Source organism: Hipposideros armiger, unplaced genomic scaffold (assembly GCF_001890085.2).
Source record: "Hipposideros armiger isolate ML-2016 unplaced genomic scaffold, ASM189008v1 scaffold_283, whole genome shotgun sequence".
NCBI classification, from domain to species: Eukaryota; Metazoa; Chordata; class Mammalia; order Chiroptera; family Hipposideridae; genus Hipposideros; species Hipposideros armiger.
In genome coordinates this window covers 1,278,239-1,298,899 of record NW_017731633.1, presented here as the reverse complement: position 1 = coordinate 1,298,899, position 20,661 = coordinate 1,278,239, and the positions used below count along the sequence as shown (strand labels likewise).

General features: G+C 53.5%; 3 protein-coding genes across 5 annotated transcripts in view; 1 reads left to right on the top strand and 2 right to left on the bottom strand.

The window, feature by feature from the left end:
- Nucleotides 1-3,228: 3,228 nt before the first annotated feature.
- Nucleotides 3,229-9,767, bottom strand: BCL2L12 (BCL2 like 12). Its single transcript, XM_019658161.1, is given in 9 exon segments — nt 3,229-3,449; nt 5,277-5,564; nt 6,400-6,491; nt 6,579-6,665; nt 7,490-7,632; nt 7,857-7,971; nt 8,590-8,633; nt 8,635-8,762; nt 9,699-9,767. Coding segments are annotated over 9 exon segments (1,017 nt in total). The 3' UTR covers nt 3,229-3,398.
- On the top strand, nt 3,397-13,916 carry IRF3 (interferon regulatory factor 3). 3 transcript variants are annotated; one of them, XM_019658294.1, is made up of 10 exons: nt 3,397-4,712; nt 8,491-8,671; nt 8,858-8,992; nt 9,758-9,930; nt 10,612-10,783; nt 10,870-10,940; nt 11,556-11,748; nt 11,852-12,232; nt 13,029-13,144; nt 13,660-13,916. In XM_019658294.1, the coding sequence occupies exons 4-10, from the start codon at nt 9,766-9,768 to the stop codon at nt 13,825-13,827; spliced, it is 1,266 nt and encodes a 421-aa protein (XP_019513839.1). In that variant the 5' UTR covers nt 3,397-4,712; nt 8,491-8,671; nt 8,858-8,992; nt 9,758-9,765; the 3' UTR covers nt 13,828-13,916. The 3 variants fall into 3 exon arrangements, with proteins under 3 accessions (XP_019513839.1, XP_019513840.1, XP_019513841.1); XM_019658295.1 differs by lacking the exon at nt 8,491-8,671; XM_019658296.1 differs by lacking the exons at nt 3,397-4,712; nt 8,491-8,671 and having other exon boundaries at nt 8,751-8,992; nt 9,738-9,930.
- Nucleotides 13,917-15,002: 1,086 nt separating this feature from the next.
- SCAF1 (SR-related CTD associated factor 1) overlaps nt 15,003-20,661 on the bottom strand; it is a 14,308-nt gene continuing 8,649 nt past the window's right edge. Inside the window, exons 9-13 of the mRNA XM_019658159.1 lie at nt 18,990-20,658; nt 18,205-18,287; nt 17,771-17,989; nt 15,726-15,854; nt 15,003-15,432 (exon numbers count right to left, since the gene is read on the bottom strand). Coding sequence (XP_019513704.1) covers nt 15,241-15,432; nt 15,726-15,854; nt 17,771-17,989; nt 18,205-18,287; nt 18,990-20,658 — 2,292 coding nt within the window. The 3' untranslated portion in view covers nt 15,003-15,240. The remainder of the gene's footprint in view (nt 15,433-15,725; nt 15,855-17,770; nt 17,990-18,204; nt 18,288-18,989; nt 20,659-20,661) is intronic.

The following is a 20,661-nucleotide window of genomic DNA, read 5'->3' as shown; positions in this document are numbered from 1 at the left end:
TGTGTTGCACCTTATAAGAAACTGCCAAATGTTTTCCTGTGTGTTCTATCATTTTGCATTCCCATCAGTGATGCATGAAGAGTTCCTTTGCTCCACATTCTGACCAGCACTTGATCAGTCTTTAATTTTCACAGTCGTGGGTATGAAGACATTGTGGTTGTCATTTTGCATCGCTCTTTGAACGTTTTTTCTTCATTTTTTTTCTTTTCTTACTTTACTGGGGAACAGTGTGTCCCTCCAGGACCCATCAGCTAAAAGTCAAGTCGTTTTCAATCTAGTTGTGGAGGGCGCAGCTCTTTACAGAGAGGCTTGTGGTGGGCAGAATTCTAAGGTGGCCCTTGTGATCTCTGCCCCCTAGTGTTACATACCAAGGAGTAGGTTGGGTTATATGACAAAGGATGTGAATGTCACTCCCTTGATTAGATTACTGTATATGGCAAGGGCGAATTGATTTTATAGATGCTGTTAAGGCCACAAATAAGTGAACTTTAAATAAATCAAACGGGATATTTTCCTGGGTAGGCCTGACTTAATCAGATGGGAGCCCTTTAAAAGGGGCTGAGGCCTTCTCTACGGTCACAGTGATTCTCCAGCTGTTCCATCATCGCGAGTCATACAGGTACAAGGACATGAATTCTACCAACAGCCATTGGTGCTGGAAAGAGGACCCTGAGCCTCTGATGAAGCGAAAGCTGAGAACTTGACTGAACCCTGAACAGTGTCCAGCTAAGCTGCACCCACATCCCTGACCCACAGAAATTGTGATTAATAAATATGAATTAAGCCATTACACAAATTGTAAGCCTCTGCATTTGGTGTGATTTGTTACACAGCGAAACAGCAATAACGAACACATCTGAAGATGTCATTCCTGCTCTATTTAGAAATATGGTTATTAATCACTTCGTAGATTATATGAATGCCTAACCACTGCACTGTATACCTGAAACTAATATAAAATAATATTGGATATTAACGGTAACATATTATATATATATATATATATATATATATGTCACAGAATGTAAAGTACAGCATAGGGAATAGCTATGTATGGTCTCGGGGGTAGTAGACTTGTTGGGGCTATCACTTTGTGAGAGGTGTAAATGTCTAGTCATTATGTTGTTTTGTATACCTGAAACTAATTAAAAAAAAATAAGCAATAAAAAAATTTTAAAAAGAAAAATGGTTATTAGACCTATTCTAATTCTAATTAATTCTTTCTAATTAATATGTTAATGAAGAGGCATGCCTATTATTACACCAGTGATTTTTTTTAACTTTTTAAAAAAATTTTTATTGGATAACATTGTGTTTTTTCAGGACCCATCAGCTCCCAGTCAAGTCGTTGTCCTTCAATCTAGTTGTGGAGGACGCAGCTAAGCTCCAAGTCTAGTCGCTGTTTTCACTCTAATTACACGGGGGCACAGCCCACCATCCCATGTGGGAATCGAACTGGCAACCTTGTTGTTAAGAGCATGGGCTCTAACCAACTGAGTCATCTGGCTGGGCACCGGCAGCTCAGCTCAAGCCATTATCTTCAATCTATTGGGTTGTCGGAAAAGTCATAACGTATTTTTTTCTACGTTTTTTGTTGCAAAAATGCGTCATGACTTTTCAGACAACCCAATAGTTGCAGAAGGCACAGCTCAAGGGCCTATGTGGGAATTGAACCCGCAACGTTGTTGTTAGGGCATACATTCTAACGAACTGAGCCACCCGGCCACCCCAGCACCACTAATTTTTATATTAATATTGAAAACCTTATTTCACTATACAGTCGATTCTTATTGTGATAGTTATATTCTATAAAGTCGCTGCCCTCACTGACTTTGCAAGTACTGAGCCACTGTTCCCAGGGAAAAACAAGGTGGGTCAGGTTGCTCTTGTCACAACACTTTTGTCAACCCATCAATACATCACTTGATTGTGTGTTTCTGTTTGAAGACATATTATTTAATAGATATTGTTGATTACTCACACTGAAGTCACAGCCAAGAGCACAATAACTCATGTCTGAATGAGTTTATCTAACCAAGGCACACAACAGCCTTCTTGCACTTAGAAACACTAGACAGCAACTCAGTGCTATGCTTGGGGCCCTTTCAATAACAAAATCACCACAAAAAGTACATAAAGTAGAAAAATGGGGCACTAAATAGAGTGCGGACAGGACATGGGTTTACAGTATAAGAGCTGAAACAAGAAGGCAGAGTGTTGCCTTGTTCAACCTTATCTGAGGTCAAATCTTTTGCCCACACACGTGCCCACAATGACCATGAAAGTTCCGTGAGTATTAATTTGGGGGTTACACATAAATTTCAGTGCATAGGCAAATTCGCAAATACAAAATCTGTGTATAACGAAGATCAACTGTAGAGTTCCCTTGTAATCCTGTATATTTCATGTATGCTTTTACAAACATAAATCTGTGAAAGGGGCTGTCGCCCTTAAAAGGTAACAAACCCCGAGTCTACAGATAGATGAGGAGTAACCAGCAAAAAAGGTTCAGAAGGGGCTGGACGAGTGGCTCAGTTGGTTAAGAGCGGTTCTGAGCAACAGGGTTGCCGGTTTGATTCCCACATGGGCCAGTGAGCTGCGCCCAAGCTGAGCTGCCAACAGGTGGCTGGATGGCTCAGCTGGTGAGAGCACATGCTCCTAACAACAAGGTTGCTGGTTCGACTCCCGCATGGGATGGTGGGCTACACCCACCTGCAACTAAGATTGAACATAGCACCTTGAGCTGAGCTGCCGATGAGCGGCAGGATGGTGACTGGACTTGGAGCTGAGCTAGCTGCGCCCTCCACAACTAAGACTGAAGGATAACAACTTGCTGTTCCCCTTCCCCAATTCCCCAATAAAATCTTAAAAAAAAAAAAAGGTTCAGAAGGAGCAGTGGGAGGAGAAAAATGAGAAGAGGGTGGTGTCTGGATACTCGTGAAGGAAGATCATAGCTTTCTTCTGGAACTACCTGGAAAGACTCCATGAGCATCAACACGGGGTTAGCTGGAATAAATAAATCATGCAATTGGAAAAAGAACGTAATTAGCTAGAATCAAATTTACAGATATCCTCAAATACGCTGTATGTTCAGGTGACAAGCACTTGTAAGTGCTCCAAATAAACACTTCTAGAATGAATGAATTGGCTCATTCCTCAATTTATAAATCAGAGAGATCTCTGAACCAAACCTCCCCTACTTAGAACAGTTCTTGAGTGACAAGTTAATACTTGAAAAAGTTTTTAATATGAAAAAAATTTTTTTTAATTTTCTTTTTGGCAAAACCAGGGAGGGCAGCCACCACCCCATATCCCTGAGTGGAACAGGAAGGCTTGGGAAGTACACAAAGAGCGCGGGGACGTGAGGTCCTGTCTTGTAGCAGCTTCTGAGGAAGATCTCAGTCCAGGGGTAAGTTCAAGTCCACGGGTGAAACAGCCAGGATGCCCTCCTGGAGGGAAAAGTGGCAGTGCCTCATGAGGAGAGGCATCCTCTGATCACAGCAACATCCACACCAGCCCAGTAAGAGCAGAGAGAGGGGAGGCAAGGAACCAGAAAAAGGAGGGGACAGAGACCAGAGATGGGGAGACAGAGACCCAGAGCAAGGATCAGAGACTATGGGGTGGGCAGGACAGAATCCTAGAGAGAGGGAGATACAGTGCTGGGATTTGAACGACTTAGAGTCCTGACTTTGTGACAAGGTGCTGATTTGAAACCCCCGCACGAGAACTCCCCCACTCAGCCTCTGTAAGACCAGGACAGTAACCAAATCTCATAAGGTTGTTGAGGAACTTAAATGGGATCATTCCTCTGAAGTCCTTGGCAAGTACCTGACCAAGCTTACCTGTTATCATTCCTTAAAAAATAAAATAATTTTACAACTCAACAAGCTTGTGGGCTGAGAGCCAAACACTTACATCTATTGTGCCCTCATCATCTGGCTTTGAGGTCTGAAGGAAGTATCTCGCTTAAATGGATCACCTCATCTCTGACTCTTCCCAAAACCTGCTCCCCCACTGCTCTCCACCCAACTCTTCCCCATCTCAGGGAACAGCAGATGGAGCCCTGCAGTTGCCAGGCCAGCATCCTTGAATCCTGTCTGCCACTCAGTGCCCACATCCATTCCATTAGCAAAATCTGTCAGCTCTACTTCCAAATTAAACCCAGAATCCTCCACTACCCCCACCCTAGTCTGATCCACCCTCATCTCCTCCCTGGACCAGAGCAGTCAGCCTCTCCAAGCTCCCTATTTCTGCCCTCTCCTCCTACAGTGTTCCCGAGGCCACCACCAGAGGGCGCCATTAACACCTAAGTCCCCTGTTGTCCTTCTATTCCGAGCCCTTCAGGGATTCTGGGCTCACTCAGAGTCAAAGTCCAAGTTCTCACTGTGACCAAGGGCCTTGCGCGACCTGGCCGCCCCTCCTGCTCTCAACTCTCGCCCTCTCGTTCACCCCGCTACAGCCCTAACGGCCCCTCTTCCCTGCTCCTCAAACACACCTGGACTATTCCTGCCAAGTCTGTGAAGCAACGGTTACATTCTGAGGGCCTGGTATGCGTCCTTCTTTGACTGCATCCCCACAGCAACGAGGCAAGGGCATTGTTCAGGGACAGACAGCTGCTCAGGGAGGTGGCAGCAGTTGCCAAGGCTATACAGCCAGTACACTGAAGCTCAACCCAGCTCTGAACCTGGCGCTGAATGCAGTGAACAAGCAAGGTAAGACTCCCTGGTCTTCTGAAGCTGATGTGTCTAACAACAAAGAGAAGTAAGTAAAACTGGTCATTTCTACCACCTGTTAGAAGGTACAGAGTGCTATGGAAGGAAGTAAAGCAGTGAAAACCGAAGGAGAGTGGGTAAGAGGTGGCTGCAGTTTTAAATGGGGACCAGGGAAGGCCTCCCTGGGGGTAATAACTGAGAGGAACAGAGGAGCAGAAAGAATGAGGCAGAGAGAAAACCCTGGCAAGGGCATTCCCTCAGGCAGCATTACCCAGGCATACAGTCACCAGATAACCACACAAACAAGTGCCCCCGGAGTGCGAAGTACTTACAAGGATGATCTCATTTAATCCTCACAATAACCCACTGATCACCGCGATGCCTAGTGTACAGTAGGTGCTCGATAAACACTGAACAGGTGAATGAATGAATGGTAGGGCTGGGAGAATACCTGTGATGTCTGAAAGGAAACCTAAGAAGCCTCCACCCCCCCACACACCCCCGCACACACACACACAATTACAATTAGGTAAAGGGGGGCACAGAGAGGGTTTGGAGGCTCACCCAGCCCCCGTGGGCCTGTATCCAGGGTGTGAAACTGTGCACGTGCTCTACGCTGAGTCCGGCTAGGGTGCCCCCTAGCCAGGCCACGCGCCGGCTCAGCTCCATGGCCAGGGCCAGGCGGGCCAGGGGCTCCGGAGAAGGCGGCGGGGGCCCGGGGCACGGCAACGAGGGGCGTGAGCAGCTGGGGTAAGGGCTGCTTTCCCGGCTGGAGAACAACTCCGCTAAGCGGGCGAAGGAGCCAGCAGAGAGGCGAGACAGCTTGCGGCGCAGGGCAGGGTCCGAAGCCAGCTGTGGGGTGGGAAGGGGAAGAGGAGGGTCCACCTCAGTCACGCCCTCGTGACCAGCCAATAGGAGGCTGGGAGGCGTGGCTTTCTGGTTCAAGTGCGTGGTAGATACTCACGCTGTAAGCCATGCCCCTATTCATCACATCCGGCAATCATAACCAGATTGGTCTCTGCGAAACTACTCCCGGAAAAGTGGCTTAGAACCCAAGAAGTTAAGCCGTGCCCCTGCTGAGGCCTCGACAGTCAATGAGGCCCAAGCCCTACTTTAGCCGACTTCTAGAATGTGAATCTAATAGCCACACCTCCAATGGGGTTCCCTGACAGCCCTGGAGGCCCCGCCAGTGTCTACAACAACCTTGCCTTCTACCATACAATTAATATTACAGGACCATACACTTTGCCCAAACTCCCGAGCCAATCATATGCCAATCATTTGTGACTCAATCAGAGTCACAAATCACACCTCTGGCAGTCCATTTCTCCCACACTCTAAACCATGCCCTTATATAGTCAATCAGGGCTTCAGATTTTAGACAGCCTTCTCCAAACCACCACTCCCACCACCATACATTCCCTTGTCTCCTCAACTAGTCCCAGTTTCATTCCTAGATCATGTTTCTGATGACCACACACTCTGCCTTTAGGCCAGGCCCCTGTAAGGAGCAATGGAAGCCTCTAAGATATTGCCCTGGCCATACCACTCAACCCTTCATTAAGGCTTGTCCTATTTTCTCCCCACCTGACCATCAGATGAGAATGCAGCTCCAGCTTCTGATCCCAGTGCCCAACCATCCAGCAATTCCTATCCTAGCTAAGGGATGGAACAGACTGACCATCACCTTCTGGTTGATGTCTTCTGCCTCCTCCTCCAGCAAAGCCACCAGCCTCCGCAGCAGGGCTTCCTTCTCTGTAGGTGGAGGACCCTGTAACTCTGGGGAGCAGAAGAGAATTCGGCTAGGGGCAGAAACCTGACAACCCTTCTACTCTCACCCTTCTCCAGGGCCCCTCTGCACCTCACCTGGGTTAGGTGAGGATCTCAGTTGCTCTTGGACCAGCTGTTCCAACCGCTGGGCCACCAGTGCATAGAAGTCTGGAGTAGCTGGGCCTCGGGTGAAAAGAGCCAATGATAGGTCTCCAGGACATTAGGAAGTTATGGATTCTCTCCTCCCAGCCACCTTGTAGGTAGCAATGATTTCCATTTCATAATGGAGTAAAGTGAGGCCCAGTGAGCAAAATTGGCAAAAGACCCTTTATCGTGTCCCCCAAACTGGACTCAGAATATTAAAGCTGAACTGGACATTGAAGATTATCCCATTCAAGGAAGGCAAACTCATGGCACTCTAGCTATTACCACTCTATCTCTGGCCTATTTCAGGCATAATCAACTGATCACAGAGCTCTTTTCTCCAGCTGGGAAATCCTTTCCAAGCTAGCACTCCCAGTAGCAATTACTAGTCTATCCAGGATCACATATGAGAGGAAAGCTGTTGGTCACTCTTGATCAAGTCCAATGACACATATTCCCATTCCTACTTTGCTACTGGAGAAACATAGGAGTGTGGAAGAAAAGGATTTTCTGAGTCATGTTACTAAATAGCTAGAGAGTTGTGATTGAAAACCAGGTCTCCTGCCTCCCTATTGGGGGTACTGGTGGTTACAAAAGTTCCAGGGGTGGGGAAGGAGGGAGAGAACAAATAGAAATGTACCAAACGCTCTCCTGAAGCCAGCTCACAGAATTGATAGCAATCTAACTGGGAATGGGGGGTGAGGGGGTGGGCACAGAATGGCGAGGGTAGGTACTGGAGACGCCACACAGCTACCTACCCCCTTGGCTGAGTGATCTTGAATTAGTTTCTTATCCAGTCTATACTTTAAGAACCAAAGCTCCTGGCCCTGCCAATTCATGGGTGATCTAGGGAAATCTCTTACCAGGCTCTGAACCATAGCATGGATGGATGGGCAGGGAGCAAGGCCGAGCGGATTCAGGGGGAACTGCTCCTCCCCCCAAGGAACAGGGAAGACATCTTCGAAGGCGGCTCAGGAAGTCTGTTGGCTCCTCCTGGGCGGGGCTCCTGGGGAAAGGGAACTCAGAGTGACCCCAGCGGCGCGTTCCAAGCAACCCCTTTTTTCTCCCACTGAGGGCCTCTCCCTGCAACTCCAGGGGCAAGGAATATAACCAGATATAAAGAGAGGGGAAAGGAGACAGACTGAGACCAGGAGCAAGAGTTAGGGAGGGCCCACCGGGAGGGCCCACCCCAAATGCTGGTTCCTGAGTGGGGAGGGCAACTCCTCTTACCTGGGTGGCGTTGGAACGGGGGATCTGGCAGCCTCACCCCGCCTAAGGAAGGCAGCTAGGACCCTCAGCGTGTCTTCCCGGAGCCCCAGCTCCTCTGAGCCTGCCATGGAGGCACCTGTGAGAGAGGGGGCTGAGCGTTGGACTCCAGGGTTTAGCGGGAAGTGATGGCTTGGGGTCCAAATTCCTTATCCGTGAATGAGAAGGGGGCTGAGGGTCTGGACTCCTAGGTCCTTTAAGGGAATTGAGGTCTGGGGGCCCAGACTCTTGAGTCCCCAGAGAGAAGAGGGATGAGGATGAAGACTCCTTGATTCTAGCGATTCTTGGGTCTAAGGAAGAGGGTGCTAAGAGTCTGAACTTTTTTTTTTTTTTTAGTGGTGAAAGAGCAGTTTAAGGGTCAGAACTCTTGAGTCTGAAAGAGTAAGGGGATTCTGCCTCAGACCTCTGGGTCCCCGGGGGAGAAAGGGGCTTGAATCTTCGATTTTTAGATTCTCAGGGCTAAAGTCGTTAGTGCATGGAAACTACCAATCCCAGCAGGCTTCATAGCAAACATTCCACTCGGTCCGTACTTGTTCACCGCGCAGCGTGCTGGGAGGTGTAGTTTCACTATCTGAAGCTAAACTCTTTGGGGACCCAGGACGCTTGGCGGGACCCGGGGACCCGCCCGGGAACTGAGATGCCCGTTCCTGGATCCCGGCCCCCTCCTCAGCCCAGCCCTCACTAACGTCCCGCTCACCTGGTCCCGGGCCCCGCCGCTGCCTCCTTCGCTGAACTTGTGTAAATTATTTCAACTTTCCCGCGCCTGCGCACTGGACCAGGTTGGTGGCGGCCCAAACGTGGAAGGGGCGGTGCACTGGGTGCCCACCTAATTTGCATGTGACGTTCCCAGCATGCCCGTGCCCAGAAAGCCTAAAAAGCGCACGGGAGGAGGGACGTCAGGGCAGTGGGTGTTGTCTGGTTGGTGTTTGACACGCAAATGACGATGAACTGTTTTTTATTCCAAGAAATCGGTAGAAAAGAAAGCTCCACTGCTCAAAAGCTCAACTGACGGGAAGGGGGGGTGTAGCTGCGAGTTCGAGAGCCACCGGACCCCAAAGACAGCGGTGGGCCCCAGCACCCTGCGCGCCCCGTCTTTCTAGGTAGGTAACACGGAAGAGCGGGGGAGTTGGAGACGTCCAGGAGCGAGGAACAGGACAAAGGATGAGTCTGCCTTGATAATGGACAGGGGGGCTGTGTATCCCGGGGAAACTGAAGCAAGGAGGAAAAAAAGTGAAGCAATGGTCGGCGTAAAAAACTTAGAAAAAGTACCGGGGAAGTGGGAAGAGGAGGCGTCTACACTGGTAAACCTAGGGGAGAGATCTGCAAATGGGAGGCAATCCATCCACTCTAGAAAGTGGGGTCATGCCCTGGAAGAGGGAGACTGTCTGGGGAAATTGTGTGTGTGTGTTGGGGGGGGGCGCTCTACGGTGAAAATGGGTGAGGGGATCTTATGTGGGGGAACTGTGGAAGGGGGTCTACATTGGGGTAAGTGCATAAAGTGGAGGTCTACACGTGAGTAGCGTCTGCTGGAAGGTTCCAGCTTGGAAATGGGGGTACTGCATTGGGTGATGGGGAGGGAATTTACAGTGGAAGACGTAAGGGCCTACGCTGGAGGAATTGGGGGAGGGGGTAGAGGGTCTGCACAGAAGCTGGGGAAACGAGGGGCATCTAAAATGGATTTGGGAAGGAGTCCTCTGTGAATTGAGGAGCTCTCTGGAGGATGGGAGGAGGCCTGTTTTACGCCAAGAAAACATAGGCGAGGGATCTGCGCCGTGACCCCGTAAGAGGGCGGTCTGGGAATAGAACCCTCGGGCCGGGTGGGCCTAGGAACCTGCCCGCTCCCAGGAACTGCCCTCTGCGCTCAGGCCAGACCATGGGAACCCAAAAGCCGCGGATCCTGCCCTGGCTGGTGTCGCAGCTCGACGGGGGACAGCTGGAGGGCGTGGCCTGGCTGGACCAGAGCCGCACGCGCTTCCGCATACCCTGGAAACACGGTTTGCGGCAGGATGCCCAGCAAGAAGACTTTGGCATCTTTCAGGTGCGTGGGAGCCGAGACACTGGAAACCTGAAGCTGCCACAGGGCGGGGTGGACTTCGTTGGGGGAGGGCCGAGAAGGCGGTGTTAGCATGTGTGGGGCGGGCCCGCGCTTAGGCTGCCAGGTGTCAGTGAGTGGAATTAGAATGGGAGGGGGTGGGGCTAGTAGGAAGGCGGACTAGTGTGGGATAGCTGGCAGGGTTGGAGGGGCCAGGTTTCGGGAATAGAACCGGGAAAGCGGGGTTAGAATGTGAAGGAAATGCAGCCTAGGGGTTCAGGGCTCGATGGGGGCGGGGCTCTTGGATGTAGAATTCTGGGAGCGGGTCTTGGAACGTTAGAGACCAGACTGGGCCCGAAGCTGAGATTATTTACCACCAAATTAGAATACACCAGCGGTGCTAAACGGAATTAGAGTTCGAGGGGGCGGGGTTATTACAGAGTTCCCTGGGGCAAGTGGTGGTAGAGTTAGACACCTAGTAGCACCTGGAAAGCTGGCTTAGAAAGCAAAGGTTTTGAAAGGTGGAGGTAGAGGACACTTGGGACACAGAGAATCCGAGAGTTTCGGGATGGAACCTTGCCAAGTTAGAATGTGCCAGGGGAGAGGTCCCTGTTAGGACAGAGGAGGCAGGGTTAGGACTCCTGGGGCCTGGTCTCAGTAATCCTCCCCACTGTCCTGGTCCCCCAGGCCTGGGCTGAGGCCAGTGGTGCCTATACTCCGGGGAAGGATAAGCCCGACCTGCCCACCTGGAAGAGGAATTTCAGGTCGGCCCTGAACCGTAAGGAAGTGTTGCGTTTAGCTGAGGACCGGAGCAAGGACCCTCATGACCCACACAAGATCTATGAGTTTGTGACCTCAGGTATGTTGAAAGTGGGGCTTCTCATGGAGGGATGGGATTTCAAGAGTCCCCAGAACACCATCTCTACTCACCACCTTACTTGACAGGAAGTGGGGACTTTCCTGAGGTGGACACCTCTCCAGACACCAATGGCAGATACAGTACCTCTGATACCCAGGTAAGAATGTGCTCAATCCTCCTGCCCTGTCTCTGCCTCATCTCCTCTCTGCATCCCTATGGACCTGTTCGGGCCTCATTTTCTCATGGAACATTGCCCAAGCCTCCTCCCTGGTCTCCCTTCTCTCCCCCACCTGACCCAGAGCTGACCCTATCCCTTCCCTGCTCATAGCCCTTCCATGACTTCCCAGCACCCTCAGAAAAATCAGTTTTCACCAGTCATTCAAGGCCTTAACACACCTTCTATTGCTTTCCTTGCTTTCTAGCCTCTTGGGAACTGAGAAACTTCTTACCCTTGATCTTGATGCCTGTGCCAGGGAAAGTCCCCTCTGAAATTCTGCCCAGCCTTCTCTGCCCAGGTCTTGTTTGCATGGAGCCAAATCCTTGGGCTGGAATTAGCTGCTCCCCTCAGGCCATCGTAGTGCCCAGCATATATTTTGCAGTTTGTGCCCATGGCTGTCTCGCCCCTAGGCTGGAAGCCCCTTGAGAGCAAAAGTTCAGGACTGTCTCCTCTCTGGGTGCCCACATTGCAGAGCACAAGGCCTGGTTCATGGGAAGTCTCCAGAAAAAGCTGTGGAAATGCCTGGGTCCCTTTTTTTTTTTTTCCCCTCTCCAGGAAGATACTCTAGAGGAATTACTGAATGATCTGGCCTTGGTCCCAACCCCAAGTGAGGGACCCTTGAGCCTGGCTGCAACTGCTGAAGACCCCCTTCCGCTCTTGATGAGCCCCAACTTAGACGTCCCTGCTCCCTACCCAAACCCAGAGCCCCCTGAGAACCCACTCAAGCAGCTATTGGTGCCCGAGGAAGGTGAGTGCCAGCTGTGGGGTGGGAGGGGCTGGGGCTTGGGTGAGGGCCCTCTTACACTCTCTCAATCTTTCTCCCCCTTCATATCACTGCTGCCGCTGCTCAGAGTGGGAATTTGAGGTGACCGCCTTCTACCGGGGCCGCCAAGTCTTCCAGCAGACTGTCTTCTGCCCAAAGGGCCTGCGGTTGGTAGGGTCAGAAGCAGGGGACAGGACACTGCCTGGGCAGCCAATAATACTGCCAGACCCCGGGGCGTCCCTGACAGACAGGGGCGTGGTGGGCTACGTGAGGCGTGTGCTGAACAGCCTGGGCAATGGACTAGCTCTGTGGAGGGCAGGGCAATGGCTCTGGGCCCAGAGGCTGGGGCATGGCCATACCTTTTGGGCTGTGGGCGAGGAGTTCCTCCCTGACAGTGGTCACGGGCATGATGGTGAGGTACCCAAGGACAAGGAAGGAAGCGTGTTTGACCTGAGGCCCTTTGTAACAGGTGAGTGGTTGCAGGGCCTTAGCTCTGCTGTGGAAAGAGTGGGGTCCTAGTGGTTAAAAACTCTGGGGTCAGGCCTTTTGGGATCCTGCTGCTCTACCCATAGTTTAACCTGGGGCGAAGGACTGGACTGCTCTGAGCCTGTCAAGTCTGAGGACTGACTCCTCTCCTCCTACCTGCCTGGAGCTGGTAGGAGGCCCGGGGCCCACTGTACAGAACGTGCTCAGGGTTATCATCATTATTACCAATTATGGTAGCTGCAGGAGAAGTCCCTCAGGGCTTGGCTATCCAGTAGCACTTTCTTTGTACTGTCCAGTATGGTATCCACCAGGCATATCAGTTGCTATTGAGTAGACATGGTGAGTGCAGCTGAGGAAGTGAGTTTTAAATTTTACTGCATTTTAGTTAGTTGCAGTTTAAATACCCCTGGTGGCTAATGGCTACATATCAGACAGTGTGGCCTTAGGGGGTTAAAAAGCAGTGAAGGTCAGCTATCTTCTCCAGAATCACTGTGCATCCTTGGGGGCATGGATTCTCCTCCCAGGCCTGTTTCCCCATCCTGAATGCTGAGGCTCTGGGGGAGGCTGAGGCAGGTCTTCCATCCCTACCCTGATGCGAGAGAGGAAAAGTTGTTTGTGCTATTGTGGGGACGTCCCCCAAATCAGCAGTCCCCCGTTCGTGATGGCAGAGGTATGTCAGGCTTTAGGTCAGGGGAGAAGGTAGGATATTACTCAAGTTCTAGGGGGTGGGGCGGGCAGAGGTCTTCTTTCCATCCCTGACTAGGCTCCTGGGCCCCCAGATCTGATTGCCTTCATCGAAGGAAGCGGACGCTCACCACGCTACACCCTCTGGTTCTGCGTGGGGGAGTTATGGCCCCAGAACCAGCCATGGACCAAGAAGTTCTTGATGGTCAAGGTGCCTGCAGCCCTGGGCTCCTGGAGTTGAGGGGTGGATCTTCCAGAGGGAATAGGTTGCTCCCAAGAACAAGTCCCAGAAGCCCCGCTGACAAACTACAACTTCTGAGAGTCTCTGCAACCACCATTTCTCATCCCCAGGAGCTACTGGGTATCCTTCCCATGGCCTCACCCCTGCCCCCCAGCTTGTTTTGAGCTCTTGAAACCATATGGGAGTTGGTGGACTACAAGTCCTAGCAGCTTCTGTGAGGATCTACAGTTCCCAGGGGTCCTGGCCACAAGCTGCTCAGCTCTAGCTTCTTGGAACCCCTCCAGCAGCTTCCACCCTAGGAAGCTCCTCTGGCCTCCCACAGTTGTGAATATGGGAAAACTACAACTCCCAGTAGCCCTGGGCCTAGCAGTTTACTCTGGGTTGTGGTAGGGGCTGCTGGGAGTTATAGTCTGCTCAATCCCACCCGCTACAGTGAACAGTGTTTTGGGCTTTCCCTGACTGTGTTTCTCTCCCACCTCCTGCAGGTTGTTCCCACATGTCTCAGATCCTTGCTAGAAATGGCGCGGTTAGGGGGTGCCTCCTCACTGGAGAACACTGTGGACCTACACATTTCCAACAGCCACCCATTCACCCTCACTTCGGACCAGTACAAGGCCTGCCTCCAGGACCTGGTCGAGGACATGGATTTCTAGGTCGCAGGGCAGGCCTGAGCCCTCACTCAGGGGTACAGGCTCTTTACCCCTCCTCACCTCAACCAATAAACTAGCTCTTGCCACAGTCACCACTTGTGTGTCTGGTGTTCAGTGTTTCCAGACCAGCCCTGACCCAAGCTGGGCATTATTCCTTCTTCAGGCCTCAGTTTGTCCATCTGTGTAAGCCACCCACAACCCAGGTGCTCACTCTATAAGGGCCAGGCACTTGTAGGGGGCAGCTGACATTCATTACCTTCTTACCTCTTCCTAGGGATCTGGTGAGGTGGTGACAGTCACCTCCATTTTACAGACCAAGACATTGAGGCTTGGAGAGGAGCAAAGGTCACAAAGTAGGAAACACAAGCTTGGTCAGAATCCAGGTGATTTCAGAGCTGCTGGTCTCTGAGAATCTCCGTCTTGCCTATGGCCAAGGTCCAGTAAGCAGAAAGCTCCTTGCCTAGACTGTCCTGTCTGTTGGAGGCCTTGGGTCCCCTCCCAACTCGTGCTGAGTGACTTCAGCCAAGTCCTTTCCAGGCCATGGGCTCCCCTCGGCATGAGGCTGGGACGGGCAGGTGTGAAGGAACTCCATGCCCCACCACTGGAGCCTGCACACCCCAACGACCTAGGCACTTTTACCACCTCACCGTGCCTGGGTTCTGGGTTATCGGGACTGACCAAGGCCAGCACTGCCCTGAGTCACCATGTGGCCCTTACTGTGTCTCAGTTTCCCTCTCCATCTCAGGAGAGCAGATTCGGTCACTCCAGCCTCGTAGGACTGGTAAAAACACAGTCCAACTCAATGGGGAACAAAGATCCTGTTTCTGGGGCACCTCTAAGGCAGACAAGTAGCACCCAGGTGCCCTGAGCTTGGAAGACACTGACCAGGTGGGCCTGGGACCTCCATGTCCATCACCACCACTTTCTGTCAACAGCAACAGTTTAATTACATACCAGGTAGGGTTCTAAGTGCTTCATTTGCCTAGGTCTTACTTAATCCTCTTTATAGATAAGGAAACTGAGGCCCAGAGATGGGAATGCACTTGCCCCAAGCCATACAGTTTGGTTTCCCAGCCAACCACCCTCAGACTTGGGCTAAGCCTCCTGTGTGTCCCTCCCCCACCCTTTCCCAAATTGGTCTCTGAAAAGAAAGAGCTAAAATCATGGGGCTCAGGGAGTTAACATTTCATGAAATCTTTAATGAAACTGGGGGAAGGGCATGAACAGAGGGGAGGGGTGATGGGGACAGGCTTGTGGACACGGGAAATGGGCATGGGACTGGGCAGGGGGCTCTCCTCTTCCCCACAGCAGCCCTCCCCCAATCATCCCACTGACGGGGGAGGGAAGCGGGGAGGTGGAGCCATAAATACGTCCAGAATTCCAAAGAGGCATAGGAGGGAACGGGAGCTGGGGGTCTCAGAGAGGGGGCAGGGGCAAGCCTGGACCGCCCTTGTCCGGGGGCCCTGGCTCCTTGGGTGGCCGTGGAGGCCCTGGGGGGTCCCCTGGCTTGCGGCCGTGCTTGCGGAAGTAGCGGTAGCGTTGAACGTAGGCGCGCACCAGGTTGCTCACCTTCACGGGGTTGATCTCCCCACTTTTGCTGTGGCAGATCTAGGGAATGGCGGCATCTGTGGTCACTGCCAGCTCCCCAGGACCCGTCCACCTAGACTGCTAAGCACTGCTTGGGACTAGGGTGGGAGTTGCTCCCCCAGTGTCCAGGCCAACATCCCTGCTTATCCCAATGCCACCAAAACAGGCCCAGGTGGGCCTGAGGAAATTGTCACTTTCACCTTCCAGGCTGACTCACCAAGCCTCATCCTCCCCACCTGCATACCCCTGTCTGCACATACCCGTCTCCCTCACATCCTCCGCCCACCTGTGTATCTGTCCCCATCTGGGCCCACCTTGTGGACAGCCTTCCTCAGGATATCCTTGTACTCCTCCTTGGTGATGTCCTTCTTCTGATAGTACGGCTTAATGGCCAGCTTCACCTCCTCCACGGCCCTCTCCTGCGTGTGCAGCTTCTTCAGATACTGGCGGGGTGGTGACAGGGTGGGAAAAAGGGACAACAAAAGCCTGATGAGTTCCTAAAAAACCCTCGGCCTCCATTCACCTGCCTGCCGGCTCAGACTCCTTGACCACCCAGCTACTTCTGGAGGTAGAAGTCCTGCTTAGGGTCTGCCCTGTGCTCCTCTTGCTGAGGTCACCCCAGACCACAGGCCAGGCCTCTAGGCTGGACTCTGGACATCACAGGAGGCCATGACCGTGATACATGTATCCCCTGCCCTTACAAAGTTCAGTCTGGTGGGGAGAGACATTAGACAAGCAGCTAGGACTATTTTAATCAGACTCTCCAGCGCTTATTCTGATGACAGCAGGACATGTAGTAAGAGTTTTCAGAGGGGGATTTACAACACTGTCCTGGCTCCTGAGTTGACAGCGGGGCTGAGGGGGCCTGGGAGCCGGGACTGGTTAGGAGCACAGCGGAGGGGGTGGGAGGTGAGCCCTGGGGCGGCTGGCAGTTCAGAGTTCAGGTTGTGGAGCTGGCTCATTTGTGCTGGAATCCTGCCTGGTTCTACCACTCTGCAGCCTGGATAAGGGACCAAACCCCTTTGTGACTCACTTGTAAAATGAAGACAGTACCGGTGGAGAGGGCTGAGGCAACAAACATGGAGGCCACAGCAAGAAGCCAATCAAGGGGAGCTGGAGCTGTGGCTATTCTGAAGGTGATGGCCGTAGGGACAGGATAGGGAGCAGCTGGATAGAGATCCCCAAGCCCACTGGGTTGGAAGAGCTGCACCTGCTTCAACCTCAAGTGAGACCTTTGCAAAAGCCGATGGACAGGACATCTAGCAGGAGGGCACATTCAGACCAGAGCCAGGCCTTCTGTCACGGGTTCTCCCCCCAGGCACAAGGACAGTCGCCTTAAGCACCAACCCTGGGGAGGTCACCCTCCAGAGAGCCAAGGGAACATGGGAACCGTAAACTCAGGCCTGGCAAGGGCCAGACACTCCAGAAACTCTAACGAGATGACAATAATGCAAACTGTCAGTTGAGCTCTGGGCTGCTTGGGCAGCGCCACTGCTAGGACAGCCGCCGGCTACCCTGGAGTCCTCAGGCCTCCCTACCCCAACAGGAAGTAGATTTCTAAAGAGAAAGGGGTTGTCCCCCACAGCCATCTCAGATGTGGCAAGGGAGGACAACAGGCAGAGAAGAGACCAGGGCAGCCTCACTGGCTGAGTAAGGGACCTGCTACTGGTCATGTGGTCTATACTGTCCTTGTCCCACAGCCCCACGGCATGTGCCATGAACCAGTGACCATCAAAGCTGTGCCTCTGTCACCATTTCTCATAAGGGGCTTTTTATGGGGGTTTATTCTGCTTTCTCTCTGGCACCATACAGTGTGCAAGGGGTAGGCAACGCCATTAGCTGGTGATAGGACGGTTGACCATAACAAAAAGCATCTGGACCTGACCAAAAGGAAACAGCCCAGGAGGAGCCAGATGTAATGGAATAAAAACCTGTTTGTATTTGCCCAGCACCCATTCTTTGTCCCTCCTAGGAAATGCTTGATTTGTGTTTGTATGTCACCTTCTGCCTTACACAAAACTATAGGGAGGGAGGAAGTAAGGGAGGAAGAGAAAGAGTGAGATGGGCAACCAAGGGTAGACTGTAGTGGATATGTGTGTATGTGGGCACGTTTCTATCTCTAACTCCCTATGTATATGTATATATACACATATAATCTTTTAAAAGTCTGCCCAGCAACTATTTCCTACTCATCCATTAGTTCCTCACAATTCAACGACTTCAGCTTTTTTTTTTACTCTAAGGCCCCATCTGCTGGCATCAGTCTCTGCCACTCTCTTTGGGCCCCTCCATCTCAGTATTTGCTCCTGTTCTCTGCAAAACTGTCACCATCAACCCACCTCTCCCAAGCCCAGCTCACCTTGTCTGTGTCCCCACGTCCCTCAGAGCTGCTGCTGCCCTCTCTCTTGTCAGACGCTACAGCCAGCCCAGTGGGGGTTGGAGGGGTAGAGCCGCAGCCCCCCAGGGGAAGGCTGCCAGGAAGCAGGTAGCTGGAGGGGCCAGGGGGCAGACCCAGAGAGGTGGGCACAGGAGCTGGTGTCACCCCTAGACTGGAGGGTGGCTTTCTGTGGCTGAGGATCTGTGAAAGAGGTTGGAGGATAAACAGAGGTGGAGAGGAAGAGGGAACATGTACCCCTATTAGTCCCACCCTGATTTCCCAATAGTCCCAGGGGCAACAAGCTCCTCTTCTGGCCAATACCTTGCCCCAAGGCCTGTTGGGAGTTGTAGTTCCTTCTAACCCGAGGCAGGGGACAAGAGAAGGGGCTGCAGGGACTCTTCCCCAGGGGACCCCACCTGGTTGGTGGCCTGGATCAGCTCCTGGGCCTTTGCTCGGCTCGCCAGATTGGCTTCTTCCATCTTGAAGAGAAGTGCAGTCACTACAGGAGGCAGAGAGTTAATGACAGGGAGATAGGGGGTTGACATGAGAGGAGACGGTGAACCTTACCTCACCACCTGCTGCCATCTCCTACCCTGGGCCTCTGAACAAGCCTTAAGGCCCAAGGCTCAGAACTAAGAAAAGGGGACCTCAGCCACTGAAAGACCCATCCCACACCCCTCATGTTCTTGGAACTCAAGGTATGTGTGGGGGTTGGGGGGAAGGAGAGGATATGGTCAGAGTCACTCAGTGACAAGGTGTGGGAGAAGTGAGAATCTGTCTCCTGAGCCCCTTGTAGCCAGTCCTAGTCTCTCTCCCCACCTCTGTGGTCTGGCAGAGATTACTGCCATCCCCCCAGGGACATTTCTCTCTGCTTACCCCATTCTTTCTGGTTCCTCCACCAAGTCTATCCCAGTCCACCTCTGGACGGTCCCCAGGACACATCCCATTCCTCCAGCCTATGCTGAGCTGGCCACCCGCTGCTCCTGCCTGCCCTGTGCTCTTCCATCACACCCAAAGACCTAGATGCCTCCTGGACAGGCCCTGATTGGCCCTCACCCACCTGTGGCCTGCCCAGTCTGGGTCACTACATACCTAGCTTTCCAAGGCATCCCCACTGTCTCTAGTCTGTCCCCATATGACCTCATCTTGCTTGATCCTTTCTGTCCACTCCGGCCTGCCCAGCCCACCCAGGGACACTTACAGGCCAGGACACCACTGGTGGTGCAGTCCACACCAGCAGGCAGGTTCCAGGGCATGGGTGGGGGCAGTGTGGGTAGCTGGGAGACACGGGTAGCCGGCCCGTCCTCTGCCCCCGAGTCACCGGCTGTGGACCCTGCACTAGGAGCGGTGCTTGGGACGGCTGCAGCCGTGCTTGTGGCCGTGGTGGTAGCAGGCTGCTGCTCCTCTTCCTCTTCCTCCTCCTCTTCCTCTTCCTCTTCCTCCTCCTCCTCCTCTGCCCCACCTCGGACCCCAGTCTCCTCGGTGGCCTCTTCGGGCAGAAAAGAGACCTCAGGTGTCTTACAGCTGCTATCCACAGTCTGCGAGTCCGGTGTGAGTACAGGGGGCGGAGGAGCCGCCTTGGGGGGTGGGGTGCTGGGGGCCTTGGCTGCCCGCTCCTCACCGGACCAGGATGTCTCCTCAGCCCCCTTGGATCCTGCCGCCTGGCTGCAGCTGTCTGCCTTGGACTTCTTCAGTGTCACAGGGCCACCAGTGCCACCACCACTGCCACCACTGCGGATTTTTTTCCTGGTCTTAGATGGCTTGGTCTTTCCCTTGGTCCCCTTGGCTTTCTTGGCCCCAGCCTTGGCCTTGACCTTGGTCTTTTTGGGCTTGGTGCTGCCCGGAGCTGCTTTGGCCACCTCAGCAGGGGCCCGCTCATCAGGCTTGAGGAAGGGGGAGCGGCTCTCACGGTCTCGGCTGAACTTGACTCCGATGGAGCCCAGGCCAGCGGACGCGGCCTCCTTCGCGGGGGTGGTGCTGCTTACACCCTCTCGAATCAGCACGGCCACCTTGGACTGCAGCTTCACCTTCCGGGATGAAGAGGATGAAGAGGAGGAGGAGGAGCCTGAGCCGCTGCTGACTGGGGGCTTGGGCGTGGGCCCTGAGGAGGGTGCTGACTCCTTGGGTGGCCGGGCCTTCTTGGATGACCTGTCCCTGTCCCTATCTCTGTCCCTGTCCCGGTCCCCCACATCCAGCGCCTTCCGCCGAGATCCCTTCTCCCTGGAGGAGGAGGAGGCAGCCCCAGAGCGGCGCCGGTCCTTCTCGCTGCTCTTGCCACCTCGCTCCTCAGTGCTTAGTCCCTCCGAGTCATACAGGACCTCCCGCTTGGGTGAGGAGGCTGGGGCCGGTGAGGGGCCTCTGGGGTCGGATTTGTCTGGCCGGCCCACAGTGATGGTCCGCTTGATGGCAAAGAGATCGTGGTCCGTGAGGTCCTGGATGGAGGGTGGCACGGCACCCCGGCGGCGGCTGTCACGCTCCCCACCCAATGAAGTTGAACCAGAGGGCGGCTGGGCCGGGGCTGGGGCCTTGTCATTGTCCCCTGACCGCTTCTCACCCCTGGACCGGGAGCGCTTCTTCTTCTTCTTGCTGCTGCCACCTTCCCGGTGCTTGCCGCGGTGCCGCTCGCGCCTTGAGGACGACGACGAGGAGGTGGCTGGGGGTGGGGAGGCTGAGCGCCGCCGACGTCGACGCCGCTTCTCCCGGGACCGTGATCTGCGGCTGCCCCCACGGCGGCGGTCAGGGCTGCGAGAGCGGCGGCGGGCAGAGCGGGACCTTGAGCGGCGGCGGGCGGAGGACGAGGCGTGGGAACCGGGCTTGTGGTCCCGGGAGCGGTGTTTCTTGGAGTCCCAGGGAGAGGACGGGGCCGGCGGGGC

What these genes read in the sequence shown, in the direction of transcription:
- IRF3 (XM_019658295.1), top strand. Translation starts at nt 9,766, where the DNA reads ATGGGAACCCAAAAGCCGCGGATCCTGCCCTGGCTGGTGTCGCAGCTC. An exon ending in CTATGAGTTTGTGACCTCAG is followed by an intron (nt 10,784 to 10,869) that starts GTATGTTGAAAG and finishes CTTACTTGACAG; the next exon opens with GAAGTGGGGACTTTCCTGAG. An exon ending in GCTATTGGTGCCCGAGGAAG is followed by an intron (nt 11,749 to 11,851) that starts GTGAGTGCCAGC and finishes GCCGCTGCTCAG; the next exon opens with AGTGGGAATTTGAGGTGACC.